This window comes from Protopterus annectens, chromosome 11.part0 (assembly GCF_019279795.1).
Source record: "Protopterus annectens isolate FY-2018-M chromosome 11.part0, PAN1.0, whole genome shotgun sequence".
In the NCBI taxonomy this organism is placed as follows: domain Eukaryota; kingdom Metazoa; phylum Chordata; order Ceratodontiformes; family Protopteridae; genus Protopterus; species Protopterus annectens.
In genome coordinates, this window is record NC_056745.1 from 461,942,836 (window position 1) to 461,963,518 (window position 20,683).

Sequence of the window (20,683 nt, forward strand, 5' to 3'; positions counted from 1 at the left end):
AACCTGGCCCCTACTCAGCTGATAGATTTCATAGGTGCCAGGTTAGACACAAGGAAGTTAAGAGCCTTCCTCATAACCGACAGAATTTGGAATCTACGACTCCAGGTGTGGGCCATCCTCCACTCCAGCTCAGTTCCGGCGGAATTGGTCCTGAGGGCACTAGGGTCCATGGTGGCAGCAATTTCTCTTCTCCCGCTCGCCCGCCTGAACATGCGGGTACTTCAGTGGACACTTCAAGTACAATGGTCTTACCTTTCTCTTCCCCTGCATCACCCCATTGCAATCAGCAAGGCTTGCAAGCGGTCTCTTTTGTGGTGGCTCCATTCAAAGGATCTCCAAGGAGGCCGCCCCTTTTGTGCATCTCCCCCCCCCCCCTTGCCACAGTGACCACAGACTCATCTCGCCTCGAGTGGGGGGGGGGCATTTTGCGGGACGGACGGTCCAAGGCACGTGGAACGACTCAGAGACCTCCCTGCATATCAATGTTCTGGAGATGAGGGCCATGCTCTTGGCGTTGCAAGCACTGCAGGCCTTTCTTCCCCTGGGAACAATTGCGATTCAATCAGACAACATGTCAGTGGTCTGATACATCAACAAACAGGGGGGAACCAGGTCTTACCCTTTATGTCGGGAAGCCATGAGAGTGTGGGAATGGGCGATCTCCACCAACCGCTTTCTCATCGCAACACATATTCTGGGTTGGTCCAACATCCTTGCGGAGAAGCTCAGTCACACCATTCTCTCCCTGTACGAGTGGTCACTCAATGCTCAATGCTCAAGTAGCGAAGCATCTTTGCACGGTGGGGAACTCCTTGTTGTGATCTCTTTGCTTCTCCCTTAAACACCAAGTGCGACAGTTTTTTCACTCTAATCCCTCCACCAGGGGATTCCCGGAGGGACGCTCTGGTGCATGCTTGGCCCTCCCGGTCTTCTGTACGCATATCCCCCTCTACCTCTGATGCTCCAGGTTCTTCAGAAAGCCTCTCGGTTGGGGTGCAGAATGATCCTCATAGCCCCATTCTGGCCTCGGCAGATCTGGTTCCCTTACCTAAGGTCTCACTCAGTGAATCCACCTTGGATTCTAGATCCCATCCCGGATCTGATAACACACCCATCGAACCTACCATCTCCGAACCTGGACAACCTGAAGCTGACTGCTTGGCTGCTCCAGTTCCACTTCTAATCAGGACTCCCGGTATTTCATCTCCTGTTAAGGCTATCCTGGTAGCGGCGCATAAACCCTCTACCAGAAAAACTTACCGCAGTAAATGGAAGCGATTCTCCATTTGGGCGGAGCGGCAAGGTCTAGATCCCTTCACGGTACCTCTTCCCGTGGTCCTAGATTTCCTTACCACTCTTTTTAATGATGGCGCCAGTAGTTCCACGGTCAAAGTTCAGCTAGCGGCCATTTCTCATTATCATGTTGGTCATGACTGTGGGCCTCTTATGTCTGCCAAGTTATGTAAAATCTTCCTAAAGGCACCTTTCTGCTTAGACCCCTGTCAAACAGGCGGTTCCACCATGGGATCTTTCCTTGGTTCTTCAGGCCTTGACCGCTCCCCTTTGAGCCTCGGCCACTGTAGATCTAAAATTCTTATCTCTTAAGACTGCATTTTTAGTAGCCATTACTTCAGCCAAAAGAGTTTCGGAACTTCAAGCCCTTTCCATAAAGCCGCCTTACTTGATCTTCCATCCGGACCGTGTGTACCTCAGGATCAATCCCTCTTTTCTTCCTAAGGTAGCTTCAGAAGCAAATATTAATCAGTCCATCAACCTCCCCGTGTTCTTTTCTAATTATTAGAACAAAGGCGAGTACAAGCTGCATTCATTGGATGTTCACAGGCAGCTTCGTTTTTATCTTAACAGGACAGCTGGTCACAGACAATCCGATCAGTTGTTCGTTTCCTTTGCCAAATTTAATCTGGGTAAACCAATTTCCAAAGTATCTTTGTCACGATGGATTTCCCAGTGTATTCTATTAGCTTACCAAGCTTCTGGGAAGCCCGCACCAGATGGAGTTCATGCTCATTCAACATGGTCCGTTTCTACCTCAGCAGCCTTTAAAGCAAGAATACCTCTGGATGACATTTGTTCAGCGGCTACTTGGGCTTCATCTCATACCTTTATTTCTCATTACAAGCTGGATATCACGTCTAGAGGTAGAGCATCCTTTGGCTCCGCGGTGCTGCGGAATATCCTTCCATGATGGCCGCCCAAGATTCAGGTAGCTGGGGACTCTGTCCCACAGGTTGCTGACAAATGAATCTCCTACTTCAGATTTAGAAGTTATGTACTTACCATAACGTTCCATCTGAGTAGGTGTATTCATTTGTCTGCAACCATCCCTCCCTCCTATCCCCCTGGCCTTGTCAGTTCCTGCATAGAATGTGTTACCCTTTGATTAGGGTATTTGATACAGGGCAAACTCGATCTGAGGTCATCTAGGGAGAGCAGGGCATTATGGGTGAGGGGAGGTGCTAGGAGCTTGGATCCATAGCTGGATAAACTATGCCGGTTCGGATCCGATATCGGATCCATACCCACAGGTTGCAGACAAATGAATACACCTACTCAGATGGAACGTTATGGTAAGTACATAACTTCTAATTCTATATGCTCCATTAATTTAATTCATTGACACTTTCAAATATGTATCAGTATTTAGAATATTATTTAACCTTCTATTATAATCTTGGATATCCATGATCACTGCCCATCACCCTTTATCTGGTTTCATTATACGTATATTTTCTTTTCTTATTTGAGTCAAGGTCTGCTGTTCTATTATACTAAGATTATTCTCTTCCTTTTTTCCATAATGGTATTTTTTCAAAATTTTAATGTCTATTTCACAGATCTTTTCATATGCTTCCAGTTTAGGGTGGAGGGATGGGGTATAAATACTACTAATACCAAACATATTTGTCTGTCTAATTATACTAGTCTGATACAATACTTTTAAATTAATTTTCCTAAGATACAACTTTAAATCTAAGATGGTGTTAGTGAAATCACTATAAACAGAACACACAAAGGTCATTCCTTTTGCCAATACGTTAGCTGTTTCAGTAGTACAAGCTACATTTGAAAAATTATACACGTTAAAATCTTGTTTACTGTTAAACACAACTGTACAAGTATTGTTAATATTTGGTTCGAGTGTATCACTGCTAGTCAATATATTATGTTCCATATTACTCAAGTCCTCCATTGTTTCGTTTTGGGTCTCGCCCCTTGAAACCCCGCTGTTTGTTGACTGTTTTAAAAATAGAGGCAATTTTTTTAAGTCTCTCAGATCTTAGCTCAGGATAATTATGGTTATATGCTTCTTGGCTGTTATCATATTCATAAACTCTTTCATGTTCATCTATGTTTGCGTTATTAAATCTTTTCTGTACTTGAAGCTTGAAGGCCTTGGAATTTATAGGAGCAAGTTTCAATACCCAATCTTGCCTGGTCTCCCTCTCAGATCACAGACTGGAAAGGCCAAGGTCCAAACTCTGGGTGATACTCTGTTAAGACCAAGTCTCAGCTCGGGTGGTCCTTCAACTTCTAGGTTCAATGGAAGCATCAGTTACAATAGTTCCTCTAAGAAGAGTACACATGAGGCTTCTCCAGTGGTTCCTACTGACGCAGTGATATCCATCGTATCATCCTATGTCCTTTCAAATCTGCATAACAAAACGATGCAAACAAGATTTAATTTGGTGGATGAAGCCAGAGAAAGACGTATGGAGTCATCCTTTCTCCAACTCAACCCAAGACCACAGTGACCACGGATTCTTTCCTGATAGGGTGCAGGAGGCTTTTTCAGGGAAAGATGGTCCAAGGCATGTGGTCAGACATAGAGGCCAATCTGCGAATCAGTGTTCTAGAACTGAGGGCAGTGCTTCTAGCATTGCAAGCATTTCAGTCTGTCCTCCCGTCAGGAACAATTGCTATACAGTCCGACAGTATGTCAGTAGTCTGGTACATCAACAAACAAGGGAGAACCAAGTCCTACCCATTGTGTTGAGAGGTCGTGAGAATTTGGCATTAGGCGATAGCTTCCAACCGCTTTCTGATTCCAACGCATATTCCTGGGATTTCCAATGTGATTGCAGACAAGATATACCCTCTGCCTCACGAGTGGTCCCTCAATCCAATCATTGCAGCGAAGATCTTCAGCTGCTGGGCCAGCGTTGCTGCGACCTATTCGCTTCCCCAGCAAATCACCAAATGCAGCAGCTACTTTGCCCTAATTCCCCCACAGGGGGATCCCTGAGGGATGCTGTGTTACACGATTGTCCCACAGGACTTCTGAATGCTTTCCCTGATTCCTCAATTTCTGCAGAAGGTCCTTTGGCTGGGAAGAAGAGTAGTCCTTCCCTTCCTTTGGCCTCACTTAGTATACCAGCCATGGATGATTCTGGATCCAACTGCAGAATTGATCTCGCACCCACAAGGGTTGACGCACCCGAACATTTCCAGTCTCAAGCTGACAGCTTGGTTTCTCCACTTCCAATAATTGCCAGGCAGAATAACCTTACCTCCCCAGTACATGATATCCTTCTGGCTTCACATAAACCAGGAAAATCTATCTTAACAAGTGGAAGAGATTTCTTATTTGGTCCTGACAAAGAGAACTAGACCCTTGCTCAGCTCCTGTGGTTTTGGATCATCTGTCAGGTGGTCTTCATGCAGAAGCAGCAGCCTCCACCATTTGAGTATATTTGGCTGCCATCTCAAACTTCCATAATGGATTCCAAGACTCATCCTTAATCTCCCATCATCTCTGAAAAACCTTCTTGAAAAAGTCTGGCATATCAGACCACCCTTCAAAGAACTGATCGAACCTTGGAGTTTAACACTAGCACTACAGTCCCTGACACAATCACCTTTCGAACCTGCTACCACTTAAATTCTTATCCTGGAAGTCACTATTTTTAGTAGCCATCACATCAGTGAGTCGCATCTCAGAGCTTCAGGCCTTGTGCATAAAACACCCTTACATGGTCTTTCATAAGGACAGAGTATCATTCCAGACTAACCCTTCCTTTCTGCCTAAAGTTATTTCAGAATTGACAGTTAACCAGACAATTGACCTACCAGTCTTTTTTCAAAACTACTCAAAGGTGAATACTGTCTTCATTTGCTGGATGTACATAGACAATTACATTTTTATCTGGACGGAAATAAATCTGTACTTAAAACAGACGAGTTATTTGTTTCCTGTTCAGGGCCGAAATTGGGAAACTCTGTCTCTAAAGTGACCTTATCTAAGTGGTTGAAAAACTGTATTTCCTTGGTCTACCAACATAATCAAATTCCTCTACCATACAAGGTCAAAGCACATACTACCAGATCAGTGGCGACTTCTGTTGCTTTTCATTCAAAGGCTTCATTGGATGATATCTGTGCAGCTGTAACTTGGGCTACCCCTCATACCTTTATCATTCATTACAAAATTAATTTTGTCTCCAGGGGGAGAGCATCCTTTGGTTCAATGGTACTCGGGAACATCCCTCCATAAGGGCCTCCCAGGATTTAAAGTAGCTAGGGACTCTGTCCCATCAGTAAGAAATGAAGATTAACAACATCAGATAAAGGAGTTATGTTCTTACCATAATGTTCCATCTGTGTTGTTCGTCTTCATTCATTCATTACGTCCCACCCTCCTCCCCAGGGGCTCCTGGAGGATAGGATTTGGTCCAAATCCCACACATTAGGGGTTCTACTCAGAAAAAGCCTCTGCTTTCTTTATCACGGACAAACTCTATCTGAGGTAACAGGGAGAGGGGCACTATGGGTAAAGCTTAGCTTGACAGTTTTTTGGCTGGCACGAGCTTGTTATAAGGCTGACTCTGTTCCAAGGATGGAACCAACACCCATCAGTAATGAATGAATGAAGATGAACAACACAGATGGAACATTAAGAACATAACTTCTTTTTTTGTTCACCCCCCCCCCTCATGAGACTGTGCAGTGTGGGATGTGATGACTATGCATTTTGTGCTTCTGTGTATGTTTCACTGTGCATCTGTCTACTTGAACAAGTTCACTGTACAACTAGGACCACTTGTATTGTTGCTAAGTAACATATTTATGTACTCTGCAATACATCTAGCAATACATTAGTGTTTTATGTTTTGATTTGGATGTTCAGTGCTTTCCTTTGCTATTGTGCAAAGCTTGCACAACAGCGATATGTCTCTGTGAATCCTGGCCAGGATCTTGAGAGCCATATAAATACTGACATAGAAAATTCTGTACACGATTTAAACATTATCCAAAGAGAAAAAAAATATTAAAATGTTCATTTAAAGGAATGTACAAGTTGGTAGATTTAAACAGCTGGCAGACACGTGGTGAAAGTAGAAGAAATTTGATTGTGATTTAGAAACAGTAGTTAAGGAAAACTTGATGCAAATACAAATAAAGGAATGTTTTCTTAAAAGCAGAATGACACTACCTTAAAACTAATACAAGACATGAAAACACACATGGAACACAGTACTTACAGAATTTCTTTACAGAGTAACTGATAACACTGAGGATGTGAAAAGGAAGATACCATTAGGCAGGATAGCAAGAAAAAAATGCTGAAAAGTTTAAGGTCTAAATGTATTTATTTATTTATTTTACATTTGTTGACCGGGAGAGTCCAACTGGATAAAAGTCCATTTTCAGTGGAGGCCCGGGGAGAAAAGCTCCAAGAAAACAACTTTAAACAATACGATAATTGATTACAGACATAGAGAACAAAGACTGACATTATTGTGACATACATAGGTTTATGGTAGGTAAGACTGGCATTCCAGGGTAAGCATATTAGTAGCTGGTTATTGACACAGTATGAAGGATCTAATCACAACATTCCAACCATATAATGGTTCTAAGCACAACATTCCTGAGAGGGATTACATTGCAAGGAAGAAACAAAGGTCTAAGACAGAAATGTGATTAACAGCATTTTGTTATTTGAAGTCTCAAAGAGAGGATACATAATCCTAGTACTCCTTGGTATTACTGGACAATATAGTCACAGGTAGTATAAAGTGCAAAATTCCATGGATAGTAATATAGCCACTAGAGAGTTAGGAGGCAGGAATGTGTACCGGTTATAGGAAGGTACAGTGTTCAGAATTGGATAATGTGGCAGCCTTTCTTTTAGGTTAGTGAACTTTAGAGATGAGGTATTGGCGAGGGGTGATGCAGGAGCATAGCCGTTTATTTAGGAAGTAAGTTTTGAGTAGTTTTTTTGAACATGTCCAGGGATTTGCAATCAGTTATGTGGGGAGGAAGGGAGTTCCAGGCTTTTGAGATATAGTGACTGTAAACTGCCTTACCAGCCTCATTGTTAAATTTGGTAACCTTGAGGAGGTTTTGGGTACTAGATCTTAAGGGCCTGGTGGTGGTATAGGGTTGAAGATTTTGTAGAGCTGGGGTGTTTTCACAGAACTGTATTATTTTGTGGACTAGTGATAGTTGATGGAGTTGTAGTAGTTGAGGTAGTTTGAGAGTTTTTTGAGGCAGTCACAGTGGTGCGTTCTGATGGGTGAGTCTGTAGCGAATTTGGCTATTTTATTGTAACAGCTATCAAGTTTAGATCAGATTTGCAGAGATTTATAAGGACAGGGGAGGCATACAGCAAGGTGGATAGAAGGTGAGTCCTTGCTATTGTAACTTTGGAATGGTTGGTGAGAAATGTTTTGTTTCGATAGAGTAGTCAAAGTTTTTTGTGTACTTTTTTTATCGTCAAGGAAATATGTAGGTTAAATCTGAGGTTGTTGTCTATTTCAATCCCTAGTAGTTTGGTGTGGTTGGTGGGGGTGATTGAGGTGCTGTTATCTGAGGAGATGGTGAAACTGTCAGAGGGAGGTTTGCATCTGTGGGAGCTAAACAGGAGTAAATTGTTTTTTCCTGTGTTGAGAATTAGGCATTGTTTGCTGATCCAAGCTTCGGCCAGGGAAAAACATTCTTCTGTTTGGGAGTGAAGTAGGTTAATTATTTTGGCTGCACATATTATGGTAGTATCATCTGCATATTGTACTATTGAGGCTTTGGGAATATTGGATGGGAGCTGATTGGTGAAGAGGGTAAAGAGTAGTGGTCCTAGAATGGAGCCTTGGGGTACCCCTAGGGAGACTGGGAGGGAGAGAGTTGGTTCTGCCACAGCACAATTTGTTGCCTACCTACTGGGTAGCTTTTAAACCAGGAGATGGCAGGGATGTTGAGATTTAGGGTGGATAGTGAGTGAAGGAGTTTTGAGTGGTTAACCATATCAAATGCTTTGGATAGGTCGAAGAATGTGGTGGACACATATAGTCCATTGTTTCTGTGATTATTGATTTATGTTGGTGAATGCTGTGAGTGCAGTGGTGGTGATGTGGAATGGTCTAAAGCCGTGATGTTGTGGTGATAGTAGTTTATTATCTAGGAGGTATTGCAGAAGTTGTTTGTGGATTACTCTCTAGAATTTTTGATAAAGGGGGTAATATGGCTATGGGGCGGTAGTTGAGTTCTCTAGAACTCTTTATGTAGTGGGATGATACATGAATTTTTCCATAGCTGAGGTACTGTACACTCAGAGATGGAGCTGTTTATTAGGATGGAGACAGGGTATGCTATTGCTTCTGTGGCTAGTTGTAGGTATTCAGCTGGTAGTTTGTCAGCAGCTGGCATGGTAGGTTTGAGTTTTAAGAGTAGTTTTTCAATATATTTAGTAGATATTGGGTGGAAGCTAAAGTTGGGACAGCTGTTTGTAGTTTCAGGTGGATGGGGGGTGGTTGGCATAGGGTTGGTTGTTAGCTAGGGTTTGGATGGTGTCTGTGAAGAAGTGGTTACATTGTGTGGGGATATTGTCTAGGTTATTTCCAATTTTTGGGGTAGGGGTAATTGTTTTCCCTGGTTGTAGAACAGAGTTAATTGCTGCCCAGAATTTTTGTGGGTTGTTCCTATGTTTGTCCTGTATTTTTTGGTAGTATGAAGTTTTATCTGCTTTGATAAGTTTTTTGGCTTTGTTACGTAGTTCCAGGTATGTTCGTTTATCTTTTAGGGATTTGGTGTTACGGTAGCTACTCCAGGCTTTATTTCTCTTTTTGAGGATCTTTATATATTATATATATGTATATATATATATATATATATATATATATATATATATATATATATATATATATATATATATGTGTGTGTGTGTGTTTTCTTCTGTATATTTAAGCTGCTTTTGTAAGTGTAATAACTGAAGTGTGTCACAAATTATTCTGAAATCCCTTGGAATATTGATTCGAAAGTCCTCCAAGCACACAAGTGCAATTCACAAATGTGTAACATGCGTATAGAGAGAAAAGTAAGGTAGCTGCAGTATGTCAGCAAAAGATATTTCATAATTTTTTTAAAAAAACATTATTATTAACTTTGGTGGAATTCACAGACTCCTCCTGAGTGTCTTCAAGATAACACTGCCATAAGGCAACTTTGTAGAGAGAAATTATAGTAGATTAACTTGGCGTAGCTTAATGTACAGCTTTCAGAATTCTACCACTTGTGTGGTCAGTGAGAGAGCTCTCAACAGCCATTTTCTTAAGTATTTGTTCAGTTTTCGTTACAGTTTTTTTACATTTTTATCTGTTCTCTGATGTGTCACTTGGTATTCTGTTCTCTGATCAAGAGGTGAATTATGTTTTGAAGGGCACACCTATTGCTTATCCAGGGATTAATACGGAAGTGGATGACCAAGGTATGGATCAATTAAAGGCAGCAAACATTCGACTGCAAGCAGAGAAGGCTGATCTTCTTGGCATCATTTCAGAACTTCAGTTGAGACTAGCATCTTCATCTGGTGAAGATTCGTTTGTTGAGATTCCAATGATTGTAAGATCCTTAATGTTATCCAGAAATAGTTTGTAATATCCATAATGTTATCCAGAAATACTTTGTATTAAAGCATTTAATATGTCTGATAAGATTTCTGAGGCTGTTTTCTACCAGTTGTCCTAGAGTTATCCCCATAATAGTGGACATTTGTACAGAAGTTGGCATACGATGGGAGGTGATCTGTCAGGTGTGGGAGATCACCATGAGAGAATGCAATTTGACACTAGTGTAAGACATTGCATAAGACTTCTACTATTCATTGCCTCCTCCAGAATGTACATTCATGTACAATGGGGGCCCTTTGCTGATCATCTAGCATCTTAGTTTGTGCTTCACCTTTTACATAAGGTGTGCAGACTGCATCCTGCAGGACTGAGTGATAGAATGCCTGTCCAGTGTCCACCAGGGAAGGGGGGAGTTTTGAGGATTCCAAGGTTCTTGCTGCAAAGAATAAAAAGTTTAATGAGACACCCCAGCTTCATAAATCTGGCCAGATTATCCATCCATTAGAGCAAGACATTCAGTTATATGTAATTCTGTACGGACTGGCATGTAACACCATTCTTTTCCCCTCAGAAGATGCTGAAGAAGAATGAGGAACTTTAGATGTTCATCGTGTTACTCTGCTGCAGTCATCACACTTGGGTTATCCTGTCGTCAGGCGGTCCCGCAGTCGGCCCGAATTCCAAAGTCTTGGTCTGGCGTCGGTTGCTGTCGCTTCTTCCCTGATGTCAGTGTGCCAGGGGTATATAAGAGGCATCCGATGCCATTTTCTTCAGTCTTTCTTGCCACGCGGTGCCTGAAGCAGAAGCAGTTCGCAAGTGCCGGTCGGCCAACACCTGAGATTTTCGAATCGAATTTCAGTCCGAAGTCTTCAAAGCTAAGTACCCATTGGGGAACCTTTTCTTGCCTCAGTCCAATGTCAGAAAAAGTTAACAATTGCATTTCTTGTGGGAAGCAAATACCTCATAAGGACTTTTATTCTTACTGTATTCCTTGCCTAGGCCCAGACCACGACGTCACCGGTTGTCGGTTTTGTGCTAGGTTCAATAAGTGAACTATAAAGAGATGCTTTGATTTCGCACGACACTACTTCGGTAGGAAATTTAATTACTCTATGCCGTCTGAGCAACCGACACCAGCATGCATAAAAAACGCAAAGATAAAGACAGGCAGCCTAGATCCAAGCCAGACTCTGAGGCCTCGGCTGGGCTGGTCGCCGGTTCTCCGGTTTTCAGTGAGGTGACTACGCAGCCCCTGACGTCTGCAGAATTGGAATCCCAGACCGCTTCGGATTCTCAAGCAGAAAGTTCTAGGCTGACACAGCCATTTTCTTTAGATCCTACCGACAACATTGCAGAAGGAGAAGCCAGTGCTGCGGAAACCCCTTCTGTTTCAGAAGGTGTCTTCAGACCGACTACTCTCACCATAAAATCTTATGCTAAGCTTAAGACTCCTCTAAAACCAAAATAGACTGCACATACGTCTCCAGTTCAAGGCCCCATGCCTAAGAAACAGATGCTCAAAATGGCGGAAGATTTCTTTAATCAGGTGTCCCAACCCCCCCTCCAGACAAAAAGCCTAGACAAGAGGAGGATTATGCCTCCTCTGATCAAGTGTCTATTTCCTCAGGCTCCTCTGAGGAACAGGATTACTCCTTTCCCCCTTATGAAGATTCTGATACTGAAGATTCCATTCCCTCAGCTTCTCCCCCTGAAGACTATTCCTTTGGGGAAACCTTACATACCATGAGGGAACATTTCCACTGGGAAGGTCAGGACTACTCTGACTCAAAGAAAAGGCTCCAAGAGTTTCTTTTACTCCCCCAGCACAGACCACTTGCTATCCCTCCAGTTTTATCCCTCCAGTTTTAGACATTGTGGATGATGTTTACTTAGAATCTAGTCTAAATCCAGATTCTCTGCCTCCTGCTCCAGCCAAACCAGACAAATATTATAGAGTGCCTGACTCACACAAATTCCTTTACAAAAGCCCTGTTGCTGACCCAGAGACAATCTCCCAGGGTCCCAAAGGGGCTAAGGCTTCTATGGCCAAAAATCCTGTACCCTCTGAAAGGGACTCCAGAGCACTAGATAGGTGGGGGAAGAAGGTTTACACCTCAGCTACTCTAGCTATGAGAGCACTAAATTGTCAGTTTCACATGCTGAAATACCAGCAATTCTTGATGTCTCCAATAAAACAAAAGATGAGCACGCACCCTCAACAGTCTGAATTCAAGGAAATGCAGGATCTGTTGCATGCAACTGAACAGGTAGGCAAACATACTTTACAATGTGGATTTGATTCCTTGGAAGCTTCCTGTAGAGCAGCTGTTACTGGGTCTGTTATACGTAGGCATGCTTGGTTAAAGGAACAAACTCTGCCTGATCATGTTAAAGCAAAGTTACTAGATGCACCCTTACAGCGGGATGTCTTATTTGGAGTTAAAGCAGAAGAGGTGGAGGATAAGGCAAAATCTATGCAGACGGTCAAAGATTTCTTACAGCTACAACCCCCACGCTTCAGCAGAAATTGGCCAACAAAAAATTGGTCCTTTCCAGCTTCTGACAGACCACAGAGGGAAGGGGCATAGGTCAAGCATAAACCCCTTACAAACCTCGCCAATGGGGCACTACAACACAGAAGGGAGGAGAAGACAGGTCCCCAACTACTAGAAGACAAACAAAATGACTTAAACCTCAAATTGCCAAGCAAAGCTATCTTGGCAGCTCCCTTGGGAAGAAAATTAGCACTTTTTGCAGACAACTGGCGCATCATCACAAAGGACAAATGGGTCCTAGACATTATCTGACAAGGATACAGATTCCATTTCCACACCTTGCCAAGGATAAAAGGAATGCCGAACCTGACACAAAATCAATGCACAAAAACAAATTACAGCTCTCATGGACATGAGAGCCATTCAGCTGGTACATACACAGGAGCAAGGCCAAGGATTTTACTCAAGGCTCTTTCTAGTCCCCAGAAAGGACAATGCTTGGAGACCCATTCTGGACCTTTCGATTCTAAACACCTTCTTGCAAGTACCCAAATTCAAGATGCTAACACTACAGCAGTTTCTTCCCATGTTGGGCAAGAAAGCTTGGCTAGTAACATTGGGCCTCAAGGAGGCATACCTGCATGTCCCTATCAGACAAAATTGCAGAAGATACCTCCGTTTCATTGCAGGTTCAACCCATTACCAATTCTCTGCACTGTCCTTTGGCTTATCTACTGTGCCCAGGGTCTTCACAAAATGCCTGGCACCAGTAATTGCATATTGCAGACAAAGAGGATTTCAAATATACCCATACCTGGACGACTGCCTCATCCAAGCAGAAAGCAAGAACATTCTCTTATAACATCTGGCTTTTGTAAAACACCTTCTAAGTTGCCTAGGGTACACAGTAAACGAAAAGAAATCAAAACTAGTGCCCTCACAAAATATGACATTCTTGGGTGCCAGCTTGAATAGAACGGCCCAGAAGGTGTATCTGACACCAGACAAACGACTACAACTAACTCAATACTTCAAAATAATGGTAACAAAGACCCAACTCCCTGCAAGAAAAATTCTGCAGGCCTTGGGCTTCATGGCATCTTGCATACTACTACCATTTGCAAAACTGCATATGAGGAAATTACAATGGTACCTGAAAAGCGTATGGACTCAACACAGCCACAGCTTGGAAACAATAATACCTCTCATTCTCTGCCTTCAACAGGAGTTTCTGTGGTGGTCGCAGGCATGTCACCTCAACAAGGGTCAGCCTTTCACCTTACCCCCAGCCAGGCAAACTATGACAACAGATGCATCGGACTATGCCTGGGGGGCACACATGGCAGGACAGTGCGTTCAAGGCATATGGACTGCAGATCAAAGAAATTTGCACATCAATCAAAAAGAAATGCTAGCTGTACAGAATGCTCTGACAGCCTTCAAGGACCTCTTACATCCAGGACAGCTTATAATAAGGACAGACAACACCACAGTAATGTGGTACATAAACAAGCAAGGGGTTACACACTCCTACCCTCTATGCAGGCAAGCAATGACCTTGTGGAACACAGTACTGGCTTACCAAGTTCAATTACAAGCTCAATTCCTGCCAGGAAAAAAGAACACATTGGCAGACGACGTAAGCAGGAACATCATGGATCCCCATGAGTGGAAACTGGATCCACAAGTATTTGGAATGATAACTCAAAAATGGGGATGCCCAGACATAGACCTGTTTGCCAACCCCCAAAACTATCAGCTATCAAAATTTTGCACCAGGACATTTCACCATCAAGCTTGGAAAGTGGACGCACTCTCATTCAGTTGGAAAATGCTGACAGTATATGCCTTTCCTCCATTGCCCCTTCTCACAAAGGTGCTGCTGAAAGTCAGGATGGAGAGACCCCGAATCATACTCATTGCCCCAGACTGGCCACGCCAGCACTGGTACCCACTACTAAGGAACATGGCCCATGGCCCACCATGGATTTTCCCACAAATTCCTCATCTGCTCACACAGCAAGACAGTCAGATTCTGCACAGCCAGCTCAAAACCTTAAATTTGGCTGCATGGCAAATCACCTAAGCAACCAGCCAGCTCCTCTTTCACAAGCTGTTATGGATGTCATTCTAGAGGCTAGGAGGCCCAGCACTAGGAAAGCCTACTCAGACAAATGGAAAAGATTTTGCGCCTGGAACCAAGCTAAAGGCCAAAATACCCTCGAGCCGGACATACCTCAGATTCTACAATATTTAGCTGAGCTGTTACACAAAGGACTTTCTTTTTCATCTATTAAAATCCACGCCTCAGCTATTTCAGCTCACTACAACACGGATCCTCCTTTATTTTCACATCCACTTCTAAGGCAGTACCTCAGAGGGGCCAAAAACATTAGGCCTACCAGGACAGCACCAACACCAACTTGGGACCTCAACTTTGTTCTGGAAAAACTTACACTGCCACCTTTTGAGCCAGCTTTTTCAGCTGATTTAAAGTTTATATCATGGAAGACTGCCCTGCTGCTAGCTATTACTTCAGCCAGAAGAGTCTCAGAGCTACAGGCACTAATGACAGTAGAGCCTTTCCTCATTTTTCATCAAGACAGAGTTTCTGTACGAACTAAGCCCTCCTTTATGCCAAAGGTGGTATCCAGTGTGGCTCTAAATCAAACCATCCATTTACCCACCTTCATCCCAAATCCACAGAACAAAGGAGAAAGACTCCTGTACTCCTTGGACATTCACAGGCAACTACATTACTACTTGGATAAAACTAAGGTTTTCAGAAAATCTGACCAGCTTTTTGTATCCTATGCTACAGCATCACAAGGAAAAGCGGTCTCAAAACAGACCATTTCCAAATGGATAGGACATTGCATACGTTTTTGCTACACCCACCATGGAAAACCAGTTCCTGTTACCATAAGGCCCCACTCTACCAGGGCAGCAGCTACATCTACAGACTTCCTCAGGGGGGTACCAACCAAGGATATTCTGGAAGCTGCAACTTGGAGTTCAGTACACACCTTCACCAAACATTACCACTTACCACTTTACTCTAAGTCTAGAGCTGGCTTGCTCACTGCAGTTTTGCAGGGCCTTCTAGCCTCCTCTAACCCTGTTTGACTCCACCTCCCATCCTTAGCTTTGGGATTCTACCCAAGTGTGATGACTGCAGCAGGGTAACACGATGAACATAGTACAGTTTTGTACCTACCATAAATGTAGATGTTCGAGTGTATACCCTGCTGCAGTCCAGGTTACCCTCCCTCCATCTCCTCTGACCTAACTGAAACCTTTCAATACCTTAAAATCTGATACAACCTTTGTGGTGTATTTGCTTATAGCTGGAGGGATATTTTGTTTGTGCTAAACTTTTATTATTGATACTATCTACTGACTCCCTTTTGGGAGGGCACCTGACATCTGGGGCAAGAAAAACTGAAGAAAATGGCGCCGGATGCCTCTTATATACCCCTGGTGCACTGACATCAGGGAAAAAGCGACAGCAACCGACGCCGGACCAAGACTTTGGAATTCAGGCCAACTGCGGGACCGCCTGACGACAGGATAACCCAAGTGTGATGACTGCAGCAGGGGTATACACTCGAACATCTACATTTATGGTAGGTACAAAACTGTACTTTCTTCAACATTATATCCTTAAATGTGATATACTTTTGTGGCCTAGAAATAAATGAATTCTGCTCCACCAGTGCCCTTTATAAATCCCTGGTGGAGTGAAGTGCAGCATTATTCAGAGTAAGCATCCTTTGAGAGGTTGTTCTGATCTTTGCATCCCATCATAGGTACTGGAGACAGCAGCACCTTTCTACCATGTTACCTGATAAGGTTTTCAAAGCTTTGAACAGGAGCGGCAACAGAGCCACTCTGGGCCTCATGGCCCTGAAATATCTGTATTGCATCTCTCCTTTCCAATGGGCTAGGTTCTGGAAGTACTGAAAGAGCTCCCTGTTTTGTGGTTCAAAAAGTATGTGGAGAAAAACCCTTGCTCATTTAGTAGATTTTTCATAGCCTGAGCTAATTTTCTTTGCACAGCACCACACCTTAGTCTGGCCAGCAATGTTTGGGATATATGTGGGCCAAATGGTGTGGCCCAACTCTACTAAGAGTGCACCGAGACAAGCTGTACTTGGTGAAGAATTCTTTTGATGATCTCCTGAGGACTTTTTTTGAAGACCCTGCAGAAAGGGATGAAATATTTTTTTGTTGTGACACTCATTTGGCTTTCATTTCTTTTTGTAGTCCAGCCCATTCACGGTTCTGCAACTTCCATTTCCCATTCTGCATATCTGTGAATTTTACCTCGTTTTGGCAAACAAAAGACCCTGAGGCACTCTCTACTGCCTTACAGGACTGAAAAGTTGATGCATGTTCTCAAGTGTGTTCCAGATTTGAAGGACATGATAAAGGCTAGTAGGTTCTGAACATGGTCTCAAACACTTGCATTTTAGAGCTTTTTTAATTTGTTTCCACCATAAAGAGCTCTGAAACTGTTGTCTTAGGCTTTGACTCTGTTCTTTAGAAGGCCACAGTGTTTATTTTTTTACTAATCTTAAAATGGAATAGGTTTATCTGCTTTGTGTTGCAAAAGGTATCAAAGTTTTTTTCTCCCAACCCGGCCTGATGGCACAGAAGGACATAGTCCTGACTGCCCTTCAAAATACCCTTGTTCTTCTAGCAGTGTGGACACTGAAATGACCAGCGAGAGATGAATGGGAGTGAGTGACTAACACAACTGGTACATTCTGGGCTTGTAGATAGGCATCTTGGTATGTTTCATTATCATCAGCACATCATAAGGAGCATGTCATGCCCACACCACAAGTGGTGTGCCACTTAGTTTGGAGGTTATGGATGTGTGGAAGCAGGTATTCACCTCCCGAGACTGCTGTAGTGGACCTCATGGGCTTGTGGGGGGATGGATACAAGATGATCTGCAGGATCTTGAGGCCTCCCATTCACTAACACCAGACTTTCACCTACATTAGGGGGACAAATGGGCTGGAGGGCTGCTTTCCCAATGGAGGAATGCATGGGTCATTGGGATGCAAGAAGGGGAGCCACTGGGCCAATCATGTAGACCAAAAATAAATAAATAAATAATGGAAAAAAAAGCATCTTTCTCTCACATTTTGGACCATATCCGCTTCAGCAGATATATCCAGCTTGTGTGATCCTAATTGGATAATCTCCATAGAGTCATGCTTCTGTTGCTGAACCGTACCTGGGTGATGCCTTTATCTGGGCTTTTCGCATCAGATTCTTTTAAACTAATTTAGATGGTCTCTTAAGTTCAGTACACAGTGCTATTTGCTTTATCTTTTGTGACTAGATTGTTTAACTTTGCTGTGGTGACAGAGACCTTGCAAGAGAGTGGCTTTCTTGTGTTCCTGAAATTGGACATCTGTCTTCTAGTGGTTCCATTGAGTCTCTCTCGTGATTAGGTTCTTCTGTGTTTTCAAGCCCATAGACCACTGTCAGCTGGGAGAAGTCTTCTTTTGTCCCAGTACAAACAATTCTTTTCAGATGGGATAGAGTTAGATACTCTGTAGTGATGGTCATTTCTGCCTCCAGCAAGTTCATGACCTTAGAGTCGCTGGGTAGGCACAAAAAAGTGAGTGAAAGCCTGAACCCTGTTGCACTTCTTGAACTTCTGACCGGCACCATCTTTACTGTCCCATTTGCTTACCTTTGGTTCAGTGGCCACAAAGATGTCCATGACTGCAGTCAGAATATGCCTTCACAGAGTTTCTGTTGGTGTCAAACTTTTGTCTGTGGGTTGCAGATTAGTAGACTCTCCCCACATATCTAACTCTGGGGCTGCTTTCCTTCAGGAAATCCTCTTAGATTATGAGAAATGCTGTGTTGGTAGGTTACAGATCCCACTTGAAAACCTTCTTGGTGCATATCAAATAAAGTCCCCAAGACAATGGGAGTTATGTATAGATGCGTTTGGATCATAAGTTCTCACCCTGCAAATCTGGAAATGTAGTAAAGATCAGAGTCTCTCTTGCTGCATTCATACAACCAGGCCTTGGTTTATACTATGTGAACAAATATGGTGGCATTCTGTATACCTTGTGTAGAAAGACATTGCAATTTGGTAGTGTGCTATGACTGTTGTATCTCCGTGGCAGCCTTTTGTGTTATGGAAGAAGTAAATGCACTTGGGGACATGTCAGCTTTTTTTTTTTTTTTTTTTTAAGAAGTGAAACACCAAGATCATGAATAATGTAGCCTTTTACCATCTAAGGGATGTGTTTCTCTATACTCCTGCTTGATTCAGCAAGACAAGGAGGAGTTTGAAGTGGCTACAATTTATTTTGTGAGGAAGATTCAAGTATACCTCTTTTCCTTTGCTTCCATGTCTGCTACCAAACTTCAGAAAAAAGACCAAAGTTCATAATATCTTTCCTTGCAAGAGTAAATGTTTTTCCTTTAAAGAATTTTTGGTCCTAGAAACAGGGCATTGCAGATTCATTTTCGCAGATACACTGACAATCTACTAAAATAACAATTGCTGTATCTGATGCTAGCCATGATACAGTGGCTTCTTCACTTGATTGTCTACCTTTTATAGCCCAGCATATAATATACAGGAGGTGTGTCGTCTAGTGTCAAGGTTAATACTATTCTTGCTTGTCAGAAGCTGCTGCTTCTGTTTTTACTAGACCAACTTTGACAATGACCATTAGGTGCATTTTTGGAAAGTTGCATCCCAGCACTCTGACATGATGCTGCAGTTAGCCCCCTGCACAAAGGAACTCGTTAAATTTCATTCCTCTGCTGTTCTTTGTCCTTTCCGTGAGATTACTGAAAAACATAAAGCTTTTCAACTGGTCTGCTTTCTTATTTTATTTATTTTGAATTTGTTAATATAATAATATAAGTGCTGTATTTCAGTTTTAGCCTGAGAAGATCTCGGATCTCTTAATTTGCATACTGTCCTGCGGCCTTTCCATATTCTTAGTAGAGCTTCTATCCTGGCTGATTACTGTCACTATCCTACTCGCCATTAGAGTACATAATCAAGCATGATAAGTGAACAAAATGGCTTTCCTATTGTTCCTTCAGATATTAAAATTATTTGATATGGTACATTCCGGGATGGCTACATTCTGAAGTGTATGGTGAATTAGAGCTCTCTAAATGTGAAAAAAGTAAAGGAGCTGATGAAAGCTGACAGTTTTGGTAAAATTAAGTTACTAGATAGTCAGTGTACTGTCTGCATCTCAGCAAAGAAGAAATGTGATGTAAATTTAAAAAAACGAGAATTGACTGCAAGAAAAGTTGTAGGTTTAGTCATTTTGCAGATGTTCATCGTGTTACCCTGCTGCAGTCATCACACTTGGGTTATCCTGCCGTCAGGCGGTCCTGCAGTCAGCCCGAATTCCAAAGTCTTGGTCCGGCGTTGGTTGCTGTCGCTTCTTCCCTGACGTCGGAGCGCCAGAGGTATATCAGAGGCATCCGACACTATTTTCTCCAGTCTTTCTTGCCGCACGGTGCCCAAAGCAGAAGCAGTTCGCAAGTGCCGGTCGGCCGACACCTGAGATTTTCGAATCGAGTTTCAGTCCGAAGTCTTCAAAACTAAATACCCCGTTGGGGAACCTTTTCTTGCCTCAGTCCGATGTCAGAAAAAGTTAACAATTGCATTTCTTGTGGGAAGCAAATACCTCATAAGGACTTTCATTCTTTTTGTATACCTTGCCTAGGCCCAGACCACGACTTCACTGGTTGTCGGTTTTGTGCAAGGTTCAATAAGCGAACTATAAAGCGACGCTTTGATTTCACACGACACTACTTCGGTAGAAAATTTAATTACACTATGCCGTCGGAGCAGCCGACTACCGGCGTGCATAAAAAAACGCAAGGATAAGGACAAGCAGCCTAGATCCAAGCCAGGCTCCGAGGCCTCGGCTGGCCCGGTCGTCGGTTCTCCGGTTTTCAGTGAGGCGCCTACGCAGCCCCTGGCTACCACTGAATCGGATCCCCAGACCGCATCGGATCCCCCAGCAGAGAGTTCTAGGCCGACGCAGCCATTTTCCTTGGGCCCTACCGACGACATTGCAGTAGGGGAAGCCGGTGCTGCAGAAACACCTTCAGTTTCTGAAGGTGTCTTCAGACCGACTACCCTCACCATAAAATCTTATGCTAAGCTTAAGACTCCTCTAAAACCAAAAAAGCCTACACTTCAGTCTCCAGGTCAAGGCCCTATGCCTAAGAAACATGCTTAAAATGGCCCCCACAAAAGGCCTAGACAAGAGGAGGATTATGCCTCCTCTGATCAGGTGTCTGTTTCCT

The 20,683-nt window shown here is 43.1% G+C and overlaps 1 protein-coding gene across 3 annotated transcripts in view; it reads left to right on the forward strand.

The window, feature by feature from the left end:
- OPTN (optineurin) overlaps positions 1 to 20,683 on the forward strand; it is a 700,455-nt gene that overhangs the window by 130,460 nt on the left and 549,312 nt on the right. For all 3 annotated transcript variants that reach the window (XM_044087961.1, XM_044087962.1, XM_044087963.1), the window contains one exon: positions 9,673 to 9,855. In XM_044087961.1, the coding sequence (XP_043943896.1) occupies positions 9,673 to 9,855 (183 nt within the window). The remainder of the gene's footprint in view (positions 1 to 9,672; positions 9,856 to 20,683) is intronic.